The sequence below is a fragment of the Syngnathus floridae genome, unplaced genomic scaffold (genome assembly GCF_059516105.1).
Source record: "Syngnathus floridae isolate MCC-2025c unplaced genomic scaffold, RoL_Sflo_1.0 HiC_scaffold_42, whole genome shotgun sequence".
Taxonomy (NCBI): Eukaryota; Metazoa; Chordata; class Actinopteri; order Syngnathiformes; family Syngnathidae; genus Syngnathus; species Syngnathus floridae.
The window spans coordinates 307,003-334,302 of NW_028284071.1; the positions used below are offsets into that span (position 1 = coordinate 307,003).

Sequence of the window (27,300 nt, forward strand, 5' to 3'; positions counted from 1 at the left end):
TGCCGCACTGAACAACACCATGCCGCACTGAACAACACCATCCTGCACTGAACAACACCATCCCGCACTGAACAACACCATGCCGCACTGAACAACATTATGGCGCACTGAACAACATTATGCCGCACTGAACAACACCATGCCGCACTGAACAACACCATGCCGCACTGAACAACACCATGCCGCAATGAACAACACCATCCCGCACTGAACAACACCATGCCGCACTGAGCAACACCATGCCGCACTGAACAACACCATCCTGCACTGAACAACACCATGCCGCACTGAACAACACCATTCCGCACTGAACAACACCATGCCGCACTGAACAACATTACGCTGCACTGAACAACACCATGCCGCACTGAACAACACCATGCCGCACTGAACAACACCATGCCGCATTGAACAACACCATGCCGCATTGAACAACACCATGCCGCACTGAACAACACCATCCTGCACTGAACAACACCATGCCGCATTGAACAACACCATGCCGCACTGAACAACACCATCCTGCACTGAACAACACCATCCCGCACTGAACAACACCATCCCGCATTGAACAACACCATCCTGCACTGAACAACACCATGCCGCACTGAACAACACCATGCCGCACTGAACAACACCATGCCGCACTGAACAACACCATGCCGCACTGAACAACACCATCCTGCACTGAACAACACCATCCCGCACTGAACAACACCATGCCGCATTGAACAACACCATCCTGCACTGAACAACACCATCCTGCACTGAACAACACCATGCCGCACTGAACAACACCATGCCGCACTGAACAACACCATGCCGCACTGAACAACACCATGCCGCACTGAACAACATTATGCCGCACTGAACAACATTATGTCGCACTGAACAACACCATGCCGCACTGAACAACACCATGCCGCACTGAACAACATTATGCCGCACTGAAAAACACCATGCCGCACTGAACAACACCATCCCGCACTGAACAACACCATGCCGCATTGAACAACACCATGCCGCACTGAACAACACCATGCTGCACTGAACAACATTATGCTGCACTGAACAACACGATCCTGCATTGAACAACACCATGCCGCACTGAACAACACCATTCCGCACTGAACAACACCATGCCGCACTGAACAACACCATGCCGCACTGAACAACACCATGCCGCACTGAACAACACCATGCCGCACTGAACAACATTATGCCGCACTGAACAACACCATGCCGCACTGAACAACACCATCCCGCACTGAACAACACCATGCCGCATTGAACAACACCATGCCGCACTGAACAACACCATCCTGCACTGAACAACACCATCCCGCACTAAACAACACCATGCCGCACTGAACAACATTATGGCGCACTGGACAACATTATGCCGCACTGAACAACACCATGCCGCACTGAACAACACCATGCCGCACTGAACAACACCATGCCGCACTGAACAACACCATGCCGCACTGAACAACATTATGCCGCACTGAACAACACCATGCCGCACTGAACAACACCATGCCGCACTGAACAACACGATCCCGCATTGAACAACACCATCCTGCACTGAACAACACCATGCCGCACTGAACAACACCATGCCGCACTGAACAACATTATGCCGCACTAAACAACATTATGTCGCACTGAACAACACCATGCCGCACTGAACAACACCATGCTGCACTGAACAACATTATGCCGCACTGAACAACACGATCCCGCATTGAACAACACCATCCCGCAGTGAACAACACCATGCCGCATTGAACAACACCATGCCGCACTGAACAACATTATGCTGCACTGAACAACACGATCCTGCATTGAACAACACCATGCCGCACTGAACAACACCATCCTGCACTGAACAACACCATGCCGCACTGAACAACACCATGCCGCACTGAACAACATTATGCCGCACTGAAAAACACCATGCCGCACTGAACAACACGATCCCGCATTGAACAACACCATCCTGCACTGAACAACACCATGCCGCACTGAACAACACCATGCCGCACTGAACAACACCATTCCGCACTGAACAACACCATGCCGCACTGAACGACACCATCCTGCACTGAACAACACCATCCCGCACTGAACAACACCATGCCGCATTAAACAACACCATGCCGCACTGAACAACACCATCCTGCACTGAACAACACCATCCCGCACTAAACAACACCATGCCGCACTGAACAACATTATGGCGCACTGGACAACATTATGCCGCACTGAACAACACCATGCCGCACTGAACAACACCATGCCGCACTGAACAACACCATGCCGCACTGAACAACACCATGCCGCACTGAACAACATTATGCCGCACTGAACAACACCATGCCGCACTGAACAACACCATGCCGCACTGAACAACACGATCCCGCATTGAACAACACCATCCTGCACTGAACAACACCATGCCGCACTGAACAACACCATGCCGCACTGAACAACACCATTCCGCACTGAACAACACCATGCCGCACTGAACGACACCATCCTGCACTGAACAACACCATCCCGCACTGAACAACACCATGCCGCATTAAACAACACCATGCCGCACTGAACAACACCATCCTGCACTGAACAACACCATGCCGCACTGAACAACACCATGCCGCACTGAACAACACCATGCCGCACTGAACAACATTATGCCGCACTGAACAACATTATGCCGCACTAAACAACATTATGTCGCACTGAACAACACCATGCCGCACTGAACAACACCATGCTGCACTGAACAACATTATGCCGCACTGAACAACACGATCCCGCATTGAACAACACCATCCCGCAGTGAACAACACCATGCCGCATTGAACAACACCATGCCGCACTGAACAACACCATGCTGCACTGAACAACATTATGCTGCACTGAACAACACGATCCTGCATTGAACAACACCATGCCGCACTGAACAACACCATCCTGCACTGAACAACACCATCCTGCACTGAACAACACCACCCCGCACTGAACAACACGATCCCGCATTGAACAACACCATCCCGCACTGAACAACACCATGCCGCACTGAACAACACCATTCCGCACTGAACAACACCATGCCGCACTGAACAACACCATGCCGCACTGAACAACACCATGCCGCACTGAACAACACCATGCCGCACTGAACAACATTATGCCGCACTGAACAACACCATGCCGCACTGAACAACACCATCCCGCACTGAACAACACCATGCCGCATTGAACAACACCATGCCGCACTGAACAACACCATCCTGCACTGAACAACACCATCCCGCACTAAACAACACCATGCCGCACTGAACAACATTATGGCGCACTGGACAACATTATGCCGCACTGAACAACACCATGCCGCACTGAACAACACCATGCCGCACTGAACAACACCATGCCGCACTGAACAACACCATGCCGCACTGAACAACATTATGCCGCACTGAACAACACCATGCCGCACTGAACAACACCATGCCGCACTGAACAACACGATCCCGCATTGAACAACACCATCCTGCACTGAACAACACCATGCCGCACTGAACAACACCATGCCGCACTGAACAACACCATTCCGCACTGAACAACACCATGCCGCACTGAACAACACCATCCTGCACTGAACAACACCATCCCGCACTGAACAACACCATGCCGCATTGAACAACACCATGCCGCACTGAACAACACCATCCTGCACTGAACAACACCATGCCGCACTGAACAACACCATGCCGCACTGAACAACACCATGCCGCACTGAACAACATTATGCCGCACTGAACAACATTATGCCGCACTAAACAACATTATGTCGCACTGAACAACACCATGCCGCACTGAACAACACCATGCTGCACTGAACAACATTATGCCGCACTGAACAACACGATCCCGCATTGAACAACACCATCCCGCAGTGAACAACACCATGCCGCATTGAACAACACCATGCCGCACTGAACAACACCATGCTGCACTGAATAACATTATGCTGCACTGAACAACATTATGTCGCACTGAACAACACCATGCCGCACTGAACAACACCATGCTGCACTGAACAACATTATGCCGCACTGAACAACACGATCCCGCATTGAACAACACCATCCCGCACTGAACAACACCATGCCGCACTGAACAACACCATGCCGCACTGAACAACACCATGCCGCACTGAACAACACCATGCCGCAATGAACAACACCATCCCGCACTGAACAACACCATGCCGCATTGAACAACACCATCCCGCACTGAACAACACCATCCCGCACTGAACAACACCACCCCGCACTGAACAACACGATCCCGCATTGAACAACACCATCCCGGACTGAACAACACCATGCCGCACTGAACAACACCATTCCGCACTGAACAACACCATGCCGCACTGAACAACACCATGCCGCACTGAACAACACCATGCCGCACTGAACAACACCATGCCGCACTGAACAACATTATGCCGCACTGAACAACACCATGCCGCACTGAACAACACCATCCCGCACTGAACACCATGCCGCATTGAACAACACCGTGCCGCACTGAACAACACCATCCTGCACTGAACAACACCATCCCGCACTGAACAACACCATGCCGCACTGAACAACATTATGCCGCACTGAACAACATTATGCCGCACTGAACAACACCATGCCGCACTGAACAACACCATGCCGCACTGAACAACACCATGCCGCACTGAACAACATTATGCCGCACTGAACAACATTATGCCGCACTGAACAACACCATGCCGCACTGAACAACACCATGCCGCACTGAACAACACCATGCCGCACTGAACAACACGACGTCGCACTAACAACACGACGCCGCACAGAACAACACGACGCCGCACAGAATAACACAATACCGCACAGAACAACACAATACCGCACAAACAGTTTTAGATAATATTACGTCGCAGTCATGTGACGCGAACATGACGTCAATAGGCGGAACTCACGGCAAAATTATAATCCGTGGGCGTGGCTTGCAACAGGAAGTAGGAAAGCGGCAGTTCTGGCAAACAAGACACAGCTGTTAGTAACACGATGACTAACAAGGCAAATATTTTTGTTTTCAGCTTGCAACTTGACCGTCTAGAGCGTACAAGGTAATTACAACTGTTTTTTTTTAGCCCTGAAAAGCAAGGGAGTGTGGCGTTTGGGAGGAATGTCGAACTCGGCGTCTGCTTCCAGCCACAGACGCCAAATTTCGACGATTATTTCGACTGGTCAACGGTTGTAAATTATTGCGTTGACTAAAAACTTTATTTAACTCTACTCTTAACTTTGCCGTTTCAGATATGCGGGTATTACACCGCGGAAATGACGTCAATAGGCTGAACTCTCGCCAAAATTCAAATCTGTGGGCGCAATGGCCTTGAGCGAGACACCGGATACAAACACGACGATTATCAACAGAAATATCTTTATTTTCCGCTTGCAAGTGGACCGTCTAGAGCGTACACGGTAAGTACAACTCATTGTGTTTAAAAAGATTTACGTTTGTGTAGTTTGCGTTGCGTTGTATCTGTGAATGTTGGTTGAGGCTAAATGTTAATGTTTAATTTCATTCCTTTAGGTTCCACGGTGTTTGTTGGCTGTATGTTTTCCACTGCAAGAAGAGGCTCGTATCATTGACCAGCAGGAGCTACAATGGTGAGTACCCCTTTCGTCTTCCATTTATGTTAAACACTTCCTATTTCATGTCTAACAGTACTCGATTTAACAAATAACCATAAATAAATACAGTGTGGGCAGTCACGTTAACATATGTGATTATCCTGCCTAATATGTTTATCACAAATATGTCACTAATCACTAATATGTTTATTTGTTTATCACAACACCTTTGGACCTTCAGCAATCGATTATTTACCTTCATCTACATAGAGACAGAACGATGGTGTCTTAAACATCTCATTCATTTCACCAAATAACTTCACGCAGGTGGATAACGGCCGTCTCGGTCACGCTATGTTGCGTGATGCAGTTTTGAAGAACCAAATGCATTTATTCAATGAATAAGTCAAGCTAGTTCTATGTTTATGATGTTGTAAGTTACGGTACCGATTGAAGTTGAGTTCGAAGCCAGTGGAAAACAGCGCTGCGTTTGTGCTCTCCAGGTACAAATGTTGTGATCTCTGACTGACGACCGGGCGAGACTCGAGTAAGAGATGTCCAAACGAGCTCCGGCAGGGCGGGCCAAGGCGGAGCGAACGGACGCCCTTCAGGCCGCCAATGACGAGCTGAGAACCAAACTGATGGACGTCCAGTTAGAACTTCAGCAGGAGAAGAACAAGGTGAAAACCTCAACAGACAGACACTGCCTGCCTGCCTCCCTGCCTGCCTCCCTGCCTGCCTCCCTCCCTCCCAGTTTTCCCGATGTAGATTAGACATGCGTGTGCCATGACTGTGTCAGCCTACATCAACAAATGCACCGAGGACGTCAGCACCACTAAGAATATCATCACCCGGAGCAACCAACGACCCTGGATGACTGAGGAGGTACGTCAAACGCTACGAGCGCGGAACTCTGCCTTCAAGTCTGGCGACAAGGAGACACTGAGGACAGCGAGAGCCAACTTGAACCGTGCCATCAGGATAGCGAAGCGAGACCGCAGTCGAAAATTTCAGGATCGTTTCCACGACGTCAAAAACATCAGGAGTATGTGGCAAGGCATACGGGCGATTACAGACTACAACTCACCCTCCCCCCCCCCGGTGGGTGTAGTTGATGCTGACTTTCTAAATGGTCTAAATAACTTCTTTGGGAGGTTCGAGGCACTAAACGGCACTCCAGCAGTTAAAACTGTCTCCCATCAGGAAGAGGAGGTACTCTGCCTTGACTCCGCCGATGTGTTGAAGACCCTGAGGAGAGTCAACCCCTGTAAGGCCCCTGGCCCCGACAACATTCCTGGGCGTGTGTTCAGGGAATGTGCAAGTCATCTGGCTGGGGTCATCACAGACATTTTTAACACCTCGCTGGGCCAAGCCACAGTGCCGGCGTGCTTTAAGACTGCCTCCATCATTCCGGTGCCGAAGAAACCTCAAATCACCTCATTTAATGATTACCGGCCTGTTGCACTGACTCCGGTTATGATGAAGTGCTTCGAAAGGCTGCTTAAAGGTCACATCGTTTCCAGACTCCCCCTATTATTTGACCCGTTCCAGTTTGCCGACCGGCAAAACCGCTCCACTCAGGACGCCATCTCCTCCGTTCTTCACCTGAGCCTGGCTCACCTGGAGGAGAAGAACACCCATGTGCGGAGGCTGTTCCTGGACTTCAGCTCAGCGTTTAACACCATCATCCCACAGCATCTGGTAGGAAAATTGGAACACCTGGGCTTCAACACCCCCCTTCGCAACTGGCTGCTAGACTTCCTCACCAACAGACCTCAGTCAGTCCGGGTCGGACAGAACACCTCTGATGTCATCACCCTCAGCACAGGCTCCCTTCAGGGCTGCGTCCTGAGCCCCCTGCTGTGCACCCTGATGACACACGACTGCGTCCTCAGGTTCACCACCAATCACATCGTGAAGTCAGCAGACGACACAACGGTGGTGGGGCTCATCAGAGACAACAACGACCTGGACTACAGAGAGGAGGTGGAGCAGCTGGTGGGCTGGTGCAGAGAAAACAGCCTGATCCTGAATGAGGAGAAGATGAAGGAGATCATCGTCGACTTCAGGAAAAAACAGCCTCACCACGCTCCACTGATCATCAACAGCTCAGCTGTGGAGGTGGTCAGCACCACCAAATTCCTGGGGGTCCACATCACAGAAGACCTCACCTGGACTATGAACACTACGGCACTGGTCAAGAGGGCACAGAAGCGCTTGTACTTCCTGCGGAGGATGAGGAGAGCCCACCTGCCCCCACCCATCATGAGGACGTTCTACAGGAGCACCATAGAGAGCATTCTGACAAGCTGTCTCTCTGTGTGGTGTGGAGGCTGCACCGCCTCCGATTGGAAGAACGTGAGGAGAGTGGTGAGGACAGCAGAGAGGATCATAGGGGCTCCTCTTCCCTCCATTCAGGACATTTCATCTCAGCGCTGCATGTCCCGTGCCCGTAACATCATCAATGACCCATCACACCCCCACCATGGACTGTTCTCCCTGCTGCCCTCTGGGAAGAGGTTTGCAGCATCCGCTGCAGGTCCACCAGGTTCTGCAACAGCTTTTTCCCTGCTGTCATCAGACTGTTGAACACTAGAACTGTTGAGCTCTAAACTGAACTCTGCATCACACATTCACAGAACTGTACTTTATGACACTACGGACCTCTATCTTGCACTATCTCGCACTACCAACTTTACTGAACTTGTATAAACCCTTTAAATAGAAGTTTAATACATGGTTTAGCATTCCTCTGCACACTCTTGAATACTGTTTTGCCTACTTGCACTATTGCATAATTATCACTGCTGCACTTTATACTTATTTTTAATATATATATATATATATATATATATATAGTATATATGTATATATATATATTTTCATAGGATATGTTACTTCTATTCAACTGCAATATCACTACTTTGTTGTAAGACGTATGCAACGGAATTTCGTTTTGTATGCACCATGTGCAGACAAGATGACAATAAAGTTTGTCTAAGTCTAAGTCATGTCAGGTCAGCTGTCTGGAGAGAGAGAGAAGTCAGGACCTGCGGGCGGAGCACCACCGTGCCACCGCCGCCATGACGGAACTCAAAAGCAAACTCCATGAGGAGAAGCAGAAAGAGTTAGCCATTACCAGGGAGACATTACTGCGGCAGCATGAAATGGAGCTGATGAGAGTGATCAAAATCAAAGATGGAGAGATCCAGCGACTGAATGCCTTGGTCCTCAGCCTGAGGGACGGCTCCATGGACAAGGTGATCCGCTCTATCCGTGTCTGACTATCCGCACGCCACGTCGGGCTTCGATGCGGCCGCTACCGTATTGTGTAGCTTGTCCCCAGTAAGCGTCGCGGCGCTCCGTTGCGGTCTCAACGGCCCGGTGTGGCGCAATGTCTGCTCAGGTGAGGAGGGGGGGGCGCTTTGCTGGCGGAGGTGGAGGAGACGCGGCGGTGTCGGGAGACCGAGCGGTGTCGCCTCCACCAGGAGCGCGGAAGAAGCCCTGGCAGCGGCCCAGCAGGCCTGGCAGTCCCGAGCGGCCGAGCTCCGATCGGCTCATCACCAGCATCGGGAGGAGCTGAGCCGAACCAAGAGAGACTGCGAGAGGGAGATCCGCCGACTGGTAGGACTGATCAGATGCGCGGTGCGTGGCTATGTTCCCAATTTCGTTGTATACCTGCAGTGCAATGACACCTAAGGCATTCTATTCTATTCTATTTCACAAGAAGAAAATGTCCGGTTGCTCGCTTCGCTTTTGTCACAGCAAAGGTGTTCTAGTCGATTCAAGAAAAAAATTGGCCGGTTGCTCTCTTTGTTTTTGTCACAATTCTGGCAAATGAGTTTGCCCGCCTGCCTGAGCGCTCCCCGTTTGTACATCCAGACGGATGAGATCAAGCTGAAAGACAGAGCGGTTAGTGTTTTGGATGAAGCCCTGGGGCCGGCCACGTCCACCGCCTTCAGCTGCAGACTCAGGCTGCCGAGCAGCAGATCGCTGCCCTGAGGGATTCCCAAAGGGCGGGCCTAAACTACCCTGGAAGTGGGGTCAACGCCGCTACTAGCAATCCTCTTCATTGCGTAAGCCACCTCATCACACACTTGCAGTACGCATGACTTAGTTCGTTGCTGGAGGAAGGTAGCACAAAAACAGTTTTGAACTTTGAACGAGTGCTTGTGTGTGTGTGTTGCGGGGCGTTTTCAGTCTCAGGAGGATCGGGACACGCGACGGTTTCATCTGAAAATCGCTGAGCTCAGCGCAGTCATCAGGAAACTGGAGGATCGAAACGCCCTGCTTTCTGAAGAGCGCAATGAACTGGTAATTTATTGACGGCACGCTTGAAGGTTTGCGCTACGTTTGATGCGCGCCATCCAGCGAGGCACCCATTGCGCTTGCTTATTAGTTGAGCGGCGCAGCGAGTCGGTTGCCTGGTAGATGTCTTTTATTGGGAGCCAAAGCCACGATTCCGTTCAAACCGATGCAAAAGGAATGGATACGTTCTGGCCCGCGTGTTGTGCGTCTTTCACATCCCGCACTTCATGCTTGCAGCTAAAGCGACTGAGAGAAACAGAAAGCCAGTTTCTGCCACTCCTGTACAAAAACAAACGCCTGAGCAGGAAGAATGAAGAACTCTCGCTGGTGCTGTGTCGCCTTGAAAACAAAGTGCGCTTTGTCACCCAGGAGAACGAGGAGATGGCAAGCTTGGTAAGTCGACGCGGACAACGGCGGCGTGCCAACAGAGTCCACTGCATTTGTGTTCCACAGAGAAGGCCTAGTTCGCTCAATGACCTGGACCGCGGTTGCGGCCAGCAGGACGGTGAAATGGAGTTCCTTCAAGTTGTGGAGCAGCGGCACATCATCGACGACTTGTCCAAGGTCTTCAGGCAGGCGACTCGGTGCACGTACGGCAGCGCCGCGCTCGCTCGCTGTCGCCAGGAAACCTTTTCCGTCCAAAGCTTGGCCGGCGGCCGCCATCCAAAAAATTGGCCCCTTAAATTCCGACCTTTCAAGCAGGAGCATTGTGCGCACGCGTTTGAACACGCTTTAGACTTGTTTTGCCGTTTTCAGCAGCTCAAAGCTCCCGTTTTGTCAGCGCCTTTGCCACTCGCTGTGCGCTGAAAACGACGGACTTGCCCGGCTGCTCAGCCCGTCAACCATGAGCCGCGAGCGCGACGTCATTGTCCGTAGGCAGCTAGTGGCAAAATGCACCCTGTTAGAGTTGCGCTCGCTCCAACTTATTTTGCAAGAACCACACGGGAGACAAGTAAGTTCTTTTGGACACCTGCAGGTGGAGAGTCCATCCGTTGTACGAATGAAGTCTGACTCTCGGCTCCTGCACGAGCATTTTAATTAAGAGAAACAGGGTGGGTGTAAGAGTGGATTGAATAGAGGAAGCCCTTGACCTCTAGTCAAAACATAGCAAGGGGTGTTTTACGACTTTGTGTAGGAAGGGATAAGCGATAGGGATAAATAAGGGATAAATAATATTATTTATTACAGGTCGCAGTCAAAGTCAAAGCAACACAATGATACGATAAAGATAATCTGGAAAACCCTGACACACCCTGTAGTTGTCACTTTTGGAAAAGACGAGCGTCCCTCCAATCATCGCCGGTGACGTGTTTTTCAGGCTCTGGAGACAGGAGCTCATGTCAGAAATGTCATTGTGAGTCGCGTTTGTTTCTGCGCCGGAGCCGTTCGTTCCCTTTGCATCCAAAGAATCTCAAAGGCGGATTATTTGTGTCGACAGGAGAGAGATTTGCTGCTACGATACCGACGTCGAGAATCTCTGAGGAGGAACAAAGCGTGAGGTCCTGCAAGGTGAGTCTGTTTGTTTGCGGCTGCTTGGTGTTGCGCAAGATGAAATGGCCTTTTTCTCGCTATCGTTCCTCTCGTCGATTCATCGTGAGGTGTCGCTTCAGTTTGTTCAGAGAGATGTTTGCTTCCGCGCCCGCAGGTCATCGAAACATTTTACGGCTACGACGAAGACGTGTTGGTGGACTCGGACGGATCGTCCTTGTCTTTTCACACCGACAGAACCCCCGACACGGAACCCGAAGAGGTAGCCCGCCATTTCTGCCAGCGTATTGACACCAAACATTCCTCTTCAGCCTGGAATCGGACTCGTCTTTGCGTCGCGGGTGCTTTGTCGCCGGTCTGACTGATTCTGGTACTAGTGCTGTGTTGCATTGGTGTGTGCATGAAGAGGCGGAGCTTCGCTACCGCCAGCTGACGCAAGAATATCAAGCGCTGCAACGAGCCTACGCTCTGCTAGCCCAGACCAGCGAAAGGGGACTACGACGCCGAGAAGGAGATCAAGGTGGCGCCCCTTCCCGCAACCCCCGGCCGGGTCGCAGCCTCCCCGTTCTCACCCAGCCTCGGGTGTTCTCTGGTCTGAAAGGAGGAGGAGGAGCCTCCCTCCTCCTCCTTTCAGACCAGAGAAAAGCTGATGGTAGAAATGGGTCACTATCAAAGCAGAGTAGCAGATCTGGAGTCAGCGCTGAAGCAACAAGGACAGGTAAGCTCATCAATGAGCACACCTTTTTCTCAGACAAAATAGCTACATTCTTCAGTCACTCATCCGTCTGGCATTACTGGACCAACCCCCCCCCCCCCCCCCCCCCCCCGAACGTGGCTGGGAAAATGCGGAGAAAAGCAAATGTCATTTTCCAGTCAACCAAAGAATTTGTGGATGAAAATGACACAACATTCCAAAGCTGTCCACGCGTTTGTCTCTTCTAGAATGTCAAGTGGGTGGAGGAGAAGCAGCTGCTGCGTCAGAGCAATCAGCAGTTGGCCGAAAAGGTGACGGAAAGAAAGGCGCTGGGCGGAGTCGCTTGGCGTCACACCTGTCGGGAAGCCCCGCAGATGAGGTCTGACTGTCTTTTCAGGTCAGGCGGATGGAGGCGGAAGAAGCGCGTCTGAAAGAGCACATCCAGGATATCCGAGACCAAAACGAACTGCTTGAGTTCCGCATCCTGGAGCTGGAGGTGGGAAGACTCGCACAAGCGTGTTGAGGCCAGAGATGTGACGGACGGACGGACAGACGGACGGACGGATGCATGCCTCTGCCTTTCAGGAGAGGGAGTGGCGCTCCCCCGTCTTGAAGTTTCTGCAAGTCCGTTTCCCAGACGGCCTCAGCCCTTTGCAGATCTACTGCGAGGCCGAGGGCGTGAGCGTACGTAAGGCGTCCCTCGCAACCCTAACCTTAACCCGAGGTCCCAGAACACCTTACATTGCTCCTTGCGCCTTTCCCCCGGACATCGTCATCAGTGATCTGATGAAGAAGCTGGACATCCTGGGCTATAACGCCGTAAGTGTATGTCGAACTCCTTATGTTCGCACTCCACGAGACTCGGCGGCTCAAATGTGACTTTTGGAAGGCTTTGCGCTGAAAGAAGCTTGTTGACGCTGTGCCTTTGGGCTCTTGCAGAATCTCACCAACGAGGAGCAGGTGGTCGTGATTCACGCCAGGACCCTTCTCACCCTAGCCGAGAAGGTAACGCGCACGTCCACGCACGCTCTCGCATTCTGCTTATGTGACAGCAGCCTTTCCTCAGTGGTTAGAATACATCAAAGTGACCAAGTCAGCACTTCAACAGAAGATGTTGGACATTGAAAGTGAGAAGGTAGACAGACACGCGACATCAGCCAAGGGGAACTCCGGCAATGTGCCCCAACAATTCTGACCTTGAGCTGTGCTAGGATATGTTCTGCAAGCAGAAGGGCTACCTGGATGAAGAGTTGGACTTCAGGAAGTGTTCCATGGACCAGGCTCATAAGGTAAGCCGCCCTCAAATCTCCCGCCGGACCACTGATGGACGAGGATTGCGGCCCAGAGGATCCTGGAGCTGGAGGCCATGTTGTACGAGGCGCTACCGCAGCGGGACTGCCCCGCCACGGACGGCGAAAAAGCCAGCCACGCTGGCGTGAATGACGTGCTGACGGCGGATCAGAGAGAAGAGCTTAGGAGCGCCGTGGACCAATGGAAGCGAGCCCTGATGTGCGAGTTGAGGGAGCGCGACGCTTGCATCCTCCAAGAGAGAATGGATCTGCTGCACAGCGCGCAACAGGTAAGGGCCCAAAGCCAGCCCGGCACTTACTTGCACGCTTACTGGCTTTTGAATGCCACTTTCCATTTGTCCGTCCTAGAGGAACAAAGAGCTGAAAGAATTCATCGAAGCTCAGAAGAGACAAATCAAACAATTGGAGGAGAAGTTTCTGTTTCTCTTTCTATTCTTCTCCTTGGCCTTCATTCTGTGGCCCTAACACCAGCTGGTGAGTGAGCTCCAGCGGCACCGCACTCGACACCTCCGATACACTGCCAGCCGGTCTCAGACGTTGGCAGACGCTCCGATGCCAACGTATACCCCCCGCCACGGTGACAGAGGCACCGCGTCACACCGGCGCTCATCCAATCAGAAGGCAGGAAAAGCAAATTCACATGCAGGGCACTTTTGAACCAGAAGAGAGCGCCACAAAAAACGGTTGTTGCCCCAAACGCGCACTAAAAAGGGTCAGAATAACAAGAGTCCCACTGGCCAGCCGGGGCCACCCGTCCAGCTGTTTCTTCAGGGGGGAAAAAAATTGGAGTCACCGGTGAGTACATTTTGCATTTAGCTCTGCTTTTCTGCTTCTGTCTTCAAGTGTGTGGCATCCTGCGATCAAAGAGTCAGCCAACCCCAAAGCGGTTGACCTCAACGTCCCACCACCATGCCTACCAGAGCAGGTGACGTGATGCTTTGGACATCCTTCCGTCTCAGATGCCCAAAAGTACTCTTTGCCACATCTGCGGCAATACGGTGTCTTTTCAAAGGTGCAAATAAATCCAGCGTGGGCGGAACACGCACGTCTTCGGTTTTTCCCGCTTTGTTTGTGTGACAGCTGTTGTGAAAATTTTATACAAATAAAGTTGTATAGTACAGGTTTGGCCAAGCCGCAACTCCCGAACCGCATGTGGCTCTTTTATGTTCATATCAACATTTGTGTGTGTGTGTTTGGGGGGGGGGGGGGGGGGTTGTGCGTGTTGGCTTCACTTGAGTTCAATTTGGTATTTTGGTCAAAAGCGCATGTGGTGAAATTCCACAAAGTAGGATGGGCAAACACATTTCTTTAAACTATGAGTGTCAATTGGGCTCTCGAAATGGCAGGGAAAAGATGCACAGCAAAACAAAAATACGTAGATGAACACAGGACGTTTTAATCAGAGTGGGAAAGTTTCTATTTTTTGTTGAACGTGATGGCAAACCATTCTGCCTGATATGTCAGACCTCAGCGCATTTCAAAGATTCAAATCTTCAGCGCCATGCACTTCAGCTCACTCCATGCTAACATTGATCAGGCGTCGAACCCGCATCATCATGCTTAAGAGGTGGCCATGCTAACCAGTGCGCCATTATGTCAACGCATAATAACTAAGTCTACTGGTCAAAACAGCGGTTACTATATGACGTCGCTACGTCGTGGTCACGTGACGCAGACAAGACGTCAATGGACGTGGGCAGAGTTAACTTGTTTAAAAGGGAGTAGGCAGAAGAAATATTTAATTTATTTAAATCTATTTTGAGTGCACACCATTATGCCAATGCATAACAACTGTAAATCTACTAAACAAAACAGCGGTTGCTATATGACATCTGCCACGTCGTGGTCACGTGACATACGTGACGTCGATGGGCGTAACTTTCGCCGGAATTCAAATCCGCGGGGAGAGTTAACTTGTTTAAAAGAGAGTGGGCAGAAGAATTATTTAATTTATTTAAATCTATTTGGTGTGTGCGCCATTATGTCAATGCATAACAACTGTAAGTCTACTAAACAAAACAGCGGTTGCTATTTGACGTCTGCCACGTCGTGGTCACGTGACGCGGACGTGACGTCGACGCCTACTTTACATCCCACCGATCACAGGACTCCTCGGCCGCATAACCGTGCCCCCTTCCCAACCAATCGGATTTGCTATACGCGAAAACGACGCCAATGGAAAGAGCTTCCGCCCAAATTTAAATCCGTGGGCGTGGCTCGCAGCAGGAAGTAGGAAAATGGCGGCGATGTTGACAAAGACACAGCGGATGGTAACATACGACTAACAAGAGAAATATTTTTATTTTCTGCTTGCAACTGGACCGTCCAGAGCGTACACGGTAAGTACAACTCATCGTTTTTAAAAAGAAGTACTTTTGTTGCCCTGAAAAGCGAGTGAGCGTGGCGTTTGTGGGGGACGTCGAATTTCGACGATTCTTTCTGGTCAACGGTTGTAAATGATTGTGTTGATTAAAAAAGAAAACTTGATGTAACTCTACTTTTAACTGCCGTTTCAGATAGATTTGGAATTGCATCACATCCAATTTTGCCTAGAGCGTACACGGTAAGTAACACTCGTTGTGTTTAAGGAGATTTACGTTTGTAATAGCAGAAGTGTAGCCGCGTTGCGTTGTACGTGTGAATGTTGGTCCGGGCGAAATGTTAATGTTTAATTTCATTCCTTTAGGTTCCACGGTGTTTGTTGGCTGCAAGTTTTCCACTGCAAGAAGAGGCTCATATCATTGACCAGGAGCGAGCTACAATGGTGAGTAGCCATAACATTTATGTTAAACACTTCCTATTTCATGTCTAACAGTACTTGATTTAACAAATAACCATAAATAAATACAGTGTGGGCACTGAAGTTAACATATGTGATTATACTGCCTAATCTGTCACCGAGTAGATTGTTGCAAAGTAATATAAGATCCAAAGTTGTAATTCAGAATAGTTTTCAAAAGAAGGCCATTAGAATTATATACAAGTCTGATTACCCCGAACAAGCTATTAATTAAATCACAAATTCTTCAATTCAAAGATTTGGTAGATTATCAGACAAATAATGTCTAACAGTAATTGATTTAACACATCACGATAAGTAGATTGAGTGTGGGCACTCTCAAGTTAACCTATGTGATTATACTGCCTAATCTGTTACAGAGTATGTTGTTGCCAAGTAATGTAGAATAGATCCAAAGTAGTAATCCAGAATAGTTTTGAAGAGGCCATTAGAATGATAAACAAATCTGATTACCTTGAACATAATAACAAGCTAAGTGTTTAATATGTCCTATGAAGTCAAAATTGGGCACCATCATGTGGTGAAATTTGGAATTGCATCACATCCAATTTTGCCTGGGAACAAACAGATTACATAAATCTTAGTTTTGAATAAGCCACTCCTTCTCAAACAAGTAAACTCTGCCCATTTTGCGCAGTAGATGTTCTGTTAATATCTAGTATTTATACAAAGTCATAATTTAAATTGCTTTCAACCTTCATTCATCGGTTCAACCAACATTACTCGCTCTTCTTACCAACTTGTATTGATTTAACTAAGCGTTTAATACTTCCTATCAGGTCTCAAATCGAGATTTGGCAAAATACAATTTCAGCAAATCCAATTTTGCCAGGGAACAAAAATAGATTAAATAAACTAAATAAGTCCTCTTCCCATTAAATAAATCAGAAAAGTCTGTCTTGTAACCAGTCCTCTTCAAACAAGTAAAGTCTGCCCATTTTGTGCCGTAGATTTTGTGTCTATGCCTAGTATTTAAACAAAATCATAATTTAAACGACTTCTTTCCTTCATTCACTTTGGAAATTTGGAATTGCAGCAAATCGAATTTTGGCAGGGAACAAAAATAGATCAATTAAACTAAATAAGTCTTCTTCCCATTAAATAAATTAAAAAAGTCTGTCTTGTAACCAGTCCTTTTCAAACAAGTAAAGTCTGCCCATTTTGTGCCGTCGATTTTGTGTTAATGCCTAGTATTTATACAAAATCATAATTTAAAGGACTTCATTCCTTCATTCACTTTGGAAATTTGGAATTGCAGCACATCAAATTTTGCCTGGGAAGAAAAGTAGATTAAATAAATTTAATAAGTCTTACTACTTCCCATTAAATAAATTAAATACGTCTTACTTGTTCCCACTCCTTTTCAAAACAGTAGTTTAAAACGAGGGCCCTTCACTCAATCTTTAACCCCAACCCCGCACGTTGTGTTGTATCTGTGAATGTTGGTTGTGGCCAAATGATAGTTTTCTTTCATTCGTTTAGGTTCCAAGAAAACTTGATGTAACTCTACTTTTAACTGCCGTTTCAGATAAGCGGGTATTACGTCGCAGTCATGTGCCGTGGATATGACGTAATTGCCCGAACCTCCGCCAAAATTCAAATCTGTTGGCGCGATGGCCGTGAGCCACTGAGCAGCGACGATTATCAACAGAAATATCTTTATTTTCTGCTTGCAACTGGACCGTCTAGAGCGTACACGGTAAGTAACACTCATTGTGTTTAAGGAGATTTACGTTTGTAATAGCAGAAGTGTAGCCGCGTTGCGTTGTACGTGTGAAAATTGGTCGAGGCGAAATGTTAATGTTTAATTTCATTCCTTTAGGTTCCACGGTGTTTGTTGGCTGCAAGTTTTCCACTGCAAGAAGAGGCTCGTATCATTGACCAGGAGCGAGCTACAATGGTGAGTAGCCATAACATTTATGTTAAACACTTCCTATTTCATGTCTAACAGTACTTGATTTAACAAATAACCATAAATAAATACAGTGTGGGCACTGAAGTTAACATATGTGATTATACTGCCTAATCTGTCACGGAGTAGATTGTTGCAAAGTAATATAAGATCCAAAGTTGTAATTCAGAATAGTTTTCAAAAGAAGGCCATTAGAATTATATACAAGTCTGATTACCCTGAACAAGCTATTAATTAAATCACAAATTCTTCAATTCAAAGATTTGGTAGATTATCAGACAAATAATGTCTAACAGTAATTGATTTAACACATCACGATAAGTAGATTGAGTGTGGGCACTCTCAAGTTAACATATGTGATTATACTGCCTAATCTGTTACAGAGTATGTTGTTGCCAAGTAATGTAGAATAGATCCAAAGTAGTAATCCAGAATAGTTTTGAAGAGGCCATTAGAATGATAAACAAATCTGATTACCTTGAACATAATAACAAGCTAAGTGTTTAATATGTCCTATGAAGTCAAAATTGGGCACCATCATGTGGTGAAATTTGGAATTGCATCACATCCAATTTTGCCTGGGAACAAACAGATTACATAAATCTTAGTTTTGAATAAGCCACTCCTTCTCAAACAAGTAAACTCTGCCCATTTTGCGCAGTAGATGTTCTGTTAATATCTAGTATTTATACAAAGTCATAATTTAAATTGCTTTCAACCTTCATTCATCGGTTCAACCAACATTACTCGCTCTTATTACCAACTTGTATTGATTTAACTAAGCGTTTAATACTTCCTATCAGGTCTCAAATCGAGATTTGGCAAAATACAATTTCAGCAAATCCAATTTTGCCAGGGAACAAAAATAGATTAAATAAACTAAATAAGTCCTCTTCCCATTAAATAAATCAGAAAAGTCTGTCTTGTAACCAGTCCTCTTCAAACAAGTAAAGTCTGCCCATTTTGTGCCGTAGATTTTGTGTCTATGCCTAGTATTTAAACAAAATCATAATTTAAACGACTTCTTTCCTTCATTCACTTTGGAAATTTGGAATTGCAGCAAATCGAATTTTGCCAGGGAACAAAAATAGATCAATTAAACTAAATAAGTCTTCTTCCCATTAAATAAATTAAAAAAGTCTGTCTTGTAACCAGTCCTTTTCAAACAAGTAAAGTCTGCCCATTTTGTGCCGTCGATTTTGTGTTAATGCCTAGTATTTATACAAAATCATAATTTAAAGGACTTCATTCCTTCATTCACTTTGGAAATTTGGAATTGCAGCACATCAAATTTTGCCTGGGAAGAAAAGTAGATTAAATAAATTTAATAAGTCTTACTACTTCCCATTAAATAAATTAAATACGTCTTACTTGTTCCCACTCCTTTTCAAAACAGTAGTTTAAAACGAGGGCCCTTCACTCAATCTTTAACCCCAACCCCGCACGTTGTGTTGTATCTGTGAATGTTGGTTGTGGCCAAATGATAGTTTTCTTTCATTCGTTTAGGTTCCAAGAAAACTTGATGTAACTCTACTTTTAACTGCCGTTTCAGATAAGCGGGTATTACGTCGCAGTCATGTGCCGTGGATATGACGTAATTGCCCGAACCTCCGCCAAAATTCAAATCTGTTGGCGCGATGGCCGTGAGCCACTGAGCAGCGACGATTATCAACAGAAATATCTTTATTTTCTGCTTGCAACTGGACCGTCTAGAGCGTACACGGTAAGTAACACTCATTGTGTTTAAGGAGATTTACGTTTGTAATAGCAGAAGTGTAGCCGCGTTGCGTTGTACGTGTGAAAATTGGTCGAGGCGAAATGTTAATGTTTAATTTCATTCCTTTAGGTTCCACGGTGTTTGTTGGCTGCAAGTTTTCCACTGCAAGAAGAGGCTCGTATCATTGACCAGGAGCGAGCTACAATGGTGAGTAGCCATAACATTTATGTTAAACACTTCCTATTTCATGTCTAACAGTACTTGATTTAACAAATAACCATAAATAAATACAGTGTGGGCACTGAAGTTAACATATGTGATTATACTGCCTAATCTGTCACGGAGTAGATTGTTGCAAAGTAATATAAGATCCAAAGTTGTAATTCAGAATAGTTTTCAAAAGAAGGCCATTAGAATTATATACAAGTCTGATTACCCTGAACAAGCTATTAATTAAATCACAAATTCTTCAATTCAAAGATTTGGTAGATTATCAGACAAATAATGTCTAACAGTAATTGATTTAACACATCACGATAAGTAGATTGAGTGTGGGCACTCTCAAGTTAACATATGTGATTATACTGCCTAATCTGTTACAGAGTATGTTGTTGCCAAGTAATGTAGAATAGATCCAAAGTAGTAATCCAGAATAGTTTTGAAGAGGCCATTAGAATGATAAACAAATCTGATTACCTTGAACATAATAACAAGCTAAGTGTTTAATATGTCCTATGAAGTCAAAATTGGGCACCATCATGTGGTGAAATTTGGAATTGCATCACATCCAATTTTGCCTGGGAACAAACAGATTAAATAAATCTTAGTTTTGAATAAGCCACTCCTTCTCAAACAAGTAAACTCTGCCCATTTCGCGCAGTAGATGTTCTGTTAATATCTAGTATTTATACAAAGTCATAATTTAAATTGCTTTCAACCTTCATTCATCGGTTCAACCAACATTACTCGCTCTTATTACCAACTTGTATTGATTTAACTAAGCGTTTAATACTTCCTATCAGGTCTCAAGGCAAGATTTGGCAAAATACAATTTCAGCAAATCCAATTTTGCCAGGGAACAAAAATAGATTAAATAAACTAAATAAGTCTTCTTCCCATTAAATAAATCAGAAAAGTCTGTCTTGTAACCAGTCCTCTTCAAACAAGTAAAGTCTGCCCATTTTGTGCCGTAGATTTTGTGTCTATGCCTAGTATTTAAACAAAATCATAATTTAAACGACTTCTTTCCTTCATTCACTTTGGAAATTTGGAATTGCAGCAAATCGAATTTTGCCAGGGAACAAAAATAGATCAATTAAACTAAATAAGTCTTCTTCCCATTAAATAAATTAAAAAAGTCTGTCTTGTAACCAGTCCTTTTCAAACAAGTAAAGTCTGCCCATTTTGTGCCGTCGATTTTGTGTTAATGCCTAGTATTTATACAAAATCATAATTTAAAGGACTTCATTCCTTCATTCACTTTGGAAATTTGGAATTGCAGCACATCAAATTTTGCCTGGGAAGAAAAGTAGATTAAATAAATTTAATAAGTCTTACTACTTCCCATTAAATAAATTAAATACGTCTTACTTGTTCCCACTCCTTTACAAAAAAGTAGTTTAAAACGAGGTCCCTTCACTCAACCTTTAACCCTATTTATTCACCTTCTAGGCTAAGTGTTAAAGGCTAAGTGTTAAAGGCTAAGTGTTAAAGGCTAAGTGTTAGAGGCTAAGTGCCAGAGGCTAGGCGCCAGAGGCGAGTTTTTGTGGGCTGAAGTTTTAGTGGGGTTAGTGTGAATACAATCCAAAAGAATACAACAGAATACAATACAATAGAATATAATACATAGATTAAATTCAATAGCTCTTACTACTTCCCATTAAATAAATTAAATACGTCTTACTTGTTCCCAATCCTTTTCAAAAAAGTAGTTTAAAACGAGGGCCCTTCACTCAACCTTTAACCTCAACCCCGCACGTCACATTGTGTTGTATCTGTGAATGTTGGTTGTGGCCAAATGATAGTTTTCTTTCATTCGTTTAGGTTCCACGGTGTTTGTTGGCTATGTTTTCCACTGTCAGAAAGATGAAAATACAAAGTACAACGCTTGGACGTGGGCGAAGACGTCACCGGTGAGTCCTTCCTTCCTATTTATTTACCTTCTAGATGCTAGAGGCTAAGTGTTAGAGGCTAAGTGTTAGAGGCTAAGTGTTAAACACAATACGAACAACACAACGATACTGCACTGAACAACACGATACCGCACTGAGAAACACGATACCGCACTGAACAACACGATACCGCACTGAACAACACCATGCCGCACTGAACACCATGCCACACTGAACAACACCATCCCGCACTGAACAACACCATGCCGCACTAAACAACACCATGCCGCACTGAACAACACCATGCCTCACTGAACGACACCATGCCGCACTGAAAGACACCATGCCGCACTGAACGACACCATGCCGCACTGAAAGACACCATCCCGCACTGAACACCATGCCGCACTGAACAACACCATCCTGCACTGAACAACACCATCCCGCACTGAACAACACCATGCCGCACTGAACAACATTATGCCGCACTGAACATTATGCCGCACTGAACAACACCATGCCGCACTGAACAACACCATGCCGCACTGAACAACATTATGCCGCACTGAACAACACCATGCCGCACTGAACAACACCATGCCGCACTGAACAACACCATGCCGCACTGAACAACATTATGCCGCACTGAACAACACCATGCCGCACTGAACAACACCATCCTGCACTGAACAACACCATTCCGCATTGAACACCATGCCGCACTGAACAACACCATCCCGCACTGAACAACACCATCCCGCACTGAACAACACCATGCCGCACTGAACAACATTATGCCGCACTGAACAACATTATGCCGCACTGAACAACACCATGCCGCACTGAACAACACCATGCCGCACTGAACAACACCATGCCGCACTGAACAACATTATAACGCACTGAACACCACCATCCCGCACTGAACAACACCATGCCGCACTAAACAACATTATGCCGCACTGAACAACATTATGCCGAAATGAACAACACCATGCCGCACTGAACAACACCATGCCGCACTGAACAACACCATGCCGCACTGAACAACACCATGCCGCACTGAACAACACCATGCCGCACTGAACAACACCATGCCGCACTGAACAACACCATGCCGCAATGAACAACACCATCCCGCACTGAACAACATTATGCCGCACTGAACAACATTATGCCGCACTGAACAACATTATGCCGCACTGAACAACACCATGCCGCACTGAACAACACCATCCTGCACTGAACAACACCATCCCGCACTGAACAACACCATGCCGCACTGAACAACATTATGGCGCACTGAACAACATTATGCCGCACTGAACAACACCATGCCGCACTGAACAACACCATGCCGCACTGAACAACACCATGCCGCAATGAACAACACCATCCCGCACTGAACAACACCATGCCGCACTGAGCAACACCATGCCGCACTGAACAACACCATCCTGCACTGAACAACACGATCCCGCACTGAACAACACCATTCCGCACTGAACAACACCATGCCGCACTGAACAACATTACGCCGCACTGAACAACACCATGCCGCACTGAACAACACCATGCCGCACTGAACAACACCATGCTGCACTGAACAACATTATGCTGCACTGAACAACACGATCCTGCATTGAACAACACCATGCCGCACTGAACAACACCATCCTGCACTGAACAACACCATCCTGCACTGAACAACACCACCCCGCACTGAACAACACGATCCCGCATTGAACACCATCCCGCACTGAACAACACCATGCCGCACTGAACAACACCATTCCGCACTGAACAACACCATGCCGCACTGAACAACACCATGCCGCACTGAACAACACCATGCCGCACTGAACAACACCATGCCGCACTGAACAACATTATGCCGCACTGAACAACACCATGCCGCACTGAACAACACCATCCCGCACTGAACAACACCATGCCGCATTGAACAACACCATGCCGCACTGAACAACACCATCCTGCACTGAACAACACCATCCCGCACTAAACAACACCATGCCGCACTGAACAACATTATGGCGCACTGGACAACATTATGCCGCACTGAACAACACCATGCCGCACTGAACAACACCATGCCGCACTGAACAACACCATGCCGCACTGAACAACACCATGCCGCACTGAACAACATTATGCCGCACTGAACAACACCATGCCGCACTGAACAACACCATGCCGCACTGAACAACACGATCCCGCATTGAACAACACCATCCTGCACTGAACAACACCATGCCACACTGAACAACACCATGCCGCACTGAACAACACCATTCCTCACTGAACAACACCATGCCGCACTGAACGACACCATCCTGCACTGAACAACACCATCCCGCACTGAACAACACCATGCCGCATTAAACAACACCATGCCGCACTGAACAACACCATCCTGCACTGAACAACACCATGCCGCACTGAACAACACCATGCCGCACTGAACAACACCATGCCGCACTGAACAACATTATGCCGCACTGAACAACATTATGCCGCACTAAACAACATTATGTCGCACTGAACAACACCATGCCGCACTGAACAACACCATGCTGCACTGAACAACATTATGCCGCACTGAACAACACGATCCCGCATTGAACAACACCATCCCGCAGTGAACAACACCATGCCGCATTGAACAACACCATGCCGCACTGAACAACACCATGCTGCACTGAACAACATTATGCTGCACTGAACAACACGATCCTGAATTGAACAACACCATGCCGCACTGAACAACACCATCCTGCACTGAACAACACCATGCCGCACTGAACAACACCATGCCGCACTGAACAACATTATGCCGCACTGAAAAACACCATGCCGCACTGAACAACACCATCCCGCACTGAACAACACCATGCCGCATTGAACAACACCATGCCGCACTGAACAACACCATGCTGCACTGAACAACATTATGCTGCACTGAACAACACGATCCTGCATTGAACAACACCATGCCGCACTGAACAACACCATCCTGCACTGAACAACACCATCCTGCACTGAACAACACCACCCGGCACTGAACAACACGATCCCGCATTGAACAACACCATCCCGCACTGAACAACACCATGCCGCACTGAACAACATTATGCCGCACTGAACAACACCATGCCGCACTGAACAACACCATGCCGCACTGAACAACACCATGCCGCACTGAACAACACTATGCCGCACTGAACAACATTATGCCGCACTGAACAACACCATGCCGCACTGAACAACACCATGCCGCACTGAACAACACGACGTCGCACTGAACAACACGACGCCGCACAGAACAACACGACGCCGCACAGAATAACACAATACCGCACAGAACAACACAATACCGCACAAACAGTTTTAGATAATATTACGTCGCAGTCATGTGACGCGGACATGACGTCAATAGGCGGAACTCACGGCAAAATTATAATCCGTGGGCGTGGCTTGCAACAGGAAGTAGGAAAGCGGCAGTTCTGGCAAACAAGACACAGCTGTTAGTAACACGATGACTAACAAGGCAAATATTTTTGTTTTCAGCTTGCAACTTGACCGTCTAGAGCGTACAAGGTAATTACAACTGTTTTTTTTTAGCCCTGAAAAGCGAGGGAGTGTGGCGTTTGGGAGGAATGTCGAACTCGGCGTCTGCTTCCAGCCACAGACGCCAAATTTCGACGATTATTTCGACTGGTCAACGGTTGTAAATTATTGCGTTGACTAAAAACTTTATTTAACTCTACTCTTAACTTTGCCGTTTCAGATATGCGGGTATTACACCGCGGAAATGACGTCAATAGGCTGAACTCTCGCCAAAATTCAAATCTGTGGGCGCAATGGCCTTGAGCGAGACACCGGATACAAACACGACGATTATCAACAGAAATATCTTTATTTTCCGCTTGCAAGTGGACCGTCTAGAGCGTACACGGTAAGTACAACTCATTGTGTTTAAAAAGATTTACGTTTGTGTAGTTTGCGTTGCGTTGTATCTGTGAATGTTGGTTGAGGCTAAATGTTAATGTTTAATTTCATTCCTTTAGGTTCCACGGTGTTTGTTGGCTGTATGTTTTCCACTGCAAGAAGAGGCTCGTATCATTGACCAGCAGGAGCTACAATGGTGAGTACCCCTTTCGTCTTCCATTTATGTTAAACACTTCCTATTTCATGTCTAACAGTACTCGATTTAACAAATAACCATAAATAAATACAGTGTGGGCAGTCACGTTAACATATGTGATTATCCTGCCTAATATGTTTATCACAAATATGTCACTAATCACTAATATGTTTATTTGTTTATCACAACACCTTTGGACCTTCAGCAATCGATTATTTACCTTCATCTACATAGAGACAGAACGATGGTGTCTTAAACATCTCATTCATTTCACCAAATAACTTCACGCAGGTGGATAACGGCCGTCTCGGTCACGCTATGTTGCGTGATGCAGTTTTGAAGAACCAAATGCATTTATTCAATGAATAAGTCAAGCTAGTTCTATGTTTATGATGTTGTAAGTTACGGTACCGATTGAAGTTGAGTTCGAAGCCAGTGGAAAACAGCGCTGCGTTTGTGCTCTCCAGGTACAAATGTTGTGATCTCTGACTGACGACCGGGCGAGACTCGAGTAAGAGATGTCCAAACGAGCTCCGGCAGGGCGGGCCAAGGCGGAGCGAACGGACGCCCTTCAGGCCGCCAATGACGAGCTGAGAACCAAACTGATGGACGTCCAGTTAGAACTTCAGCAGGAGAAGAACAAGGTGAAAACCTCAACAGACAGACACTGCCTGCCTGCCTCCCTGCCTGCCTCCCTGCCTGCCTCCCTCCCTCCCAGTTTTCCCGATGTAGATTAGACATGCGTGTGCCATGACTGTGTCAGCCTACATCAACAAATGCACCGAGGACGTCAGCACCACTAAGAATATCATCACCCGGAGCAACCAACGACCCTGGATGACTGAGGAGGTACGTCAAACGCTACGAGCGCGGAACTCTGCCTTCAAGTCTGGCGACAAGGAGACACTGAGGACAGCGAGAGCCAACTTGAACCGTGCCATCAGGATAGCGAAGCGAGACCGCAGTCGAAAATTTCAGGATCGTTTCCACGACGTCAAAAACATCAGGAGTATGTGGCAAGGCATACGGGCGATTACAGACTACAACTCACCCTCCCCCCCCCCGGTGGGTGTAGTTGATGCTGACTTTCTAAATGGTCTAA

The 27,300-nt window shown here is 47.1% G+C and overlaps 1 protein-coding gene and 1 long non-coding RNA gene across 2 annotated transcripts; both read left to right on the plus strand.

Annotated features, from left to right (window-relative positions):
* Positions 1 to 12,303: 12,303 nt before the first annotated feature.
* On the plus strand, positions 12,304 to 12,996 carry LOC148378478 (uncharacterized). The gene is made up of 3 exons (XR_015855853.1): positions 12,304 to 12,494; positions 12,581 to 12,679; positions 12,769 to 12,996. It is a non-coding gene; the product is annotated as an uncharacterized LOC148378478 (long non-coding RNA).
* Positions 12,997 to 13,128: 132 nt separating this feature from the next.
* On the plus strand, positions 13,129 to 27,001 carry LOC148378479 (janus kinase and microtubule-interacting protein 3-like). Its single transcript, XM_088367878.1, has 5 exons — positions 13,129 to 13,188; positions 13,250 to 13,318; positions 13,395 to 13,472; positions 13,529 to 13,762; positions 26,993 to 27,001. The coding sequence occupies exons 2-5, from the start codon at positions 13,295 to 13,297 to the stop codon at positions 26,999 to 27,001; spliced, it is 345 nt and encodes a 114-aa protein (XP_088224004.1). The 5' UTR covers positions 13,129 to 13,188; positions 13,250 to 13,294.
* Positions 27,002 to 27,300: the final 299 nt, after the last annotated feature.

Bases quoted from the DNA above. Each gene is read 5' to 3' on its own strand.
- LOC148378479 (XM_088367878.1), top strand. From the start codon at position 13,295: ATGTTGGACATTGAAAGTGAGAAG. The intron at 13,319-13,394 runs GTAGACAGACAC...GAGCTGTGCTAG, and splicing joins TGGACATTGAAAGTGAGAAG to GATATGTTCTGCAAGCAGAA. The intron at 13,473-13,528 runs GTAAGCCGCCCT...ATTGCGGCCCAG, and splicing joins CCATGGACCAGGCTCATAAG to AGGATCCTGGAGCTGGAGGC.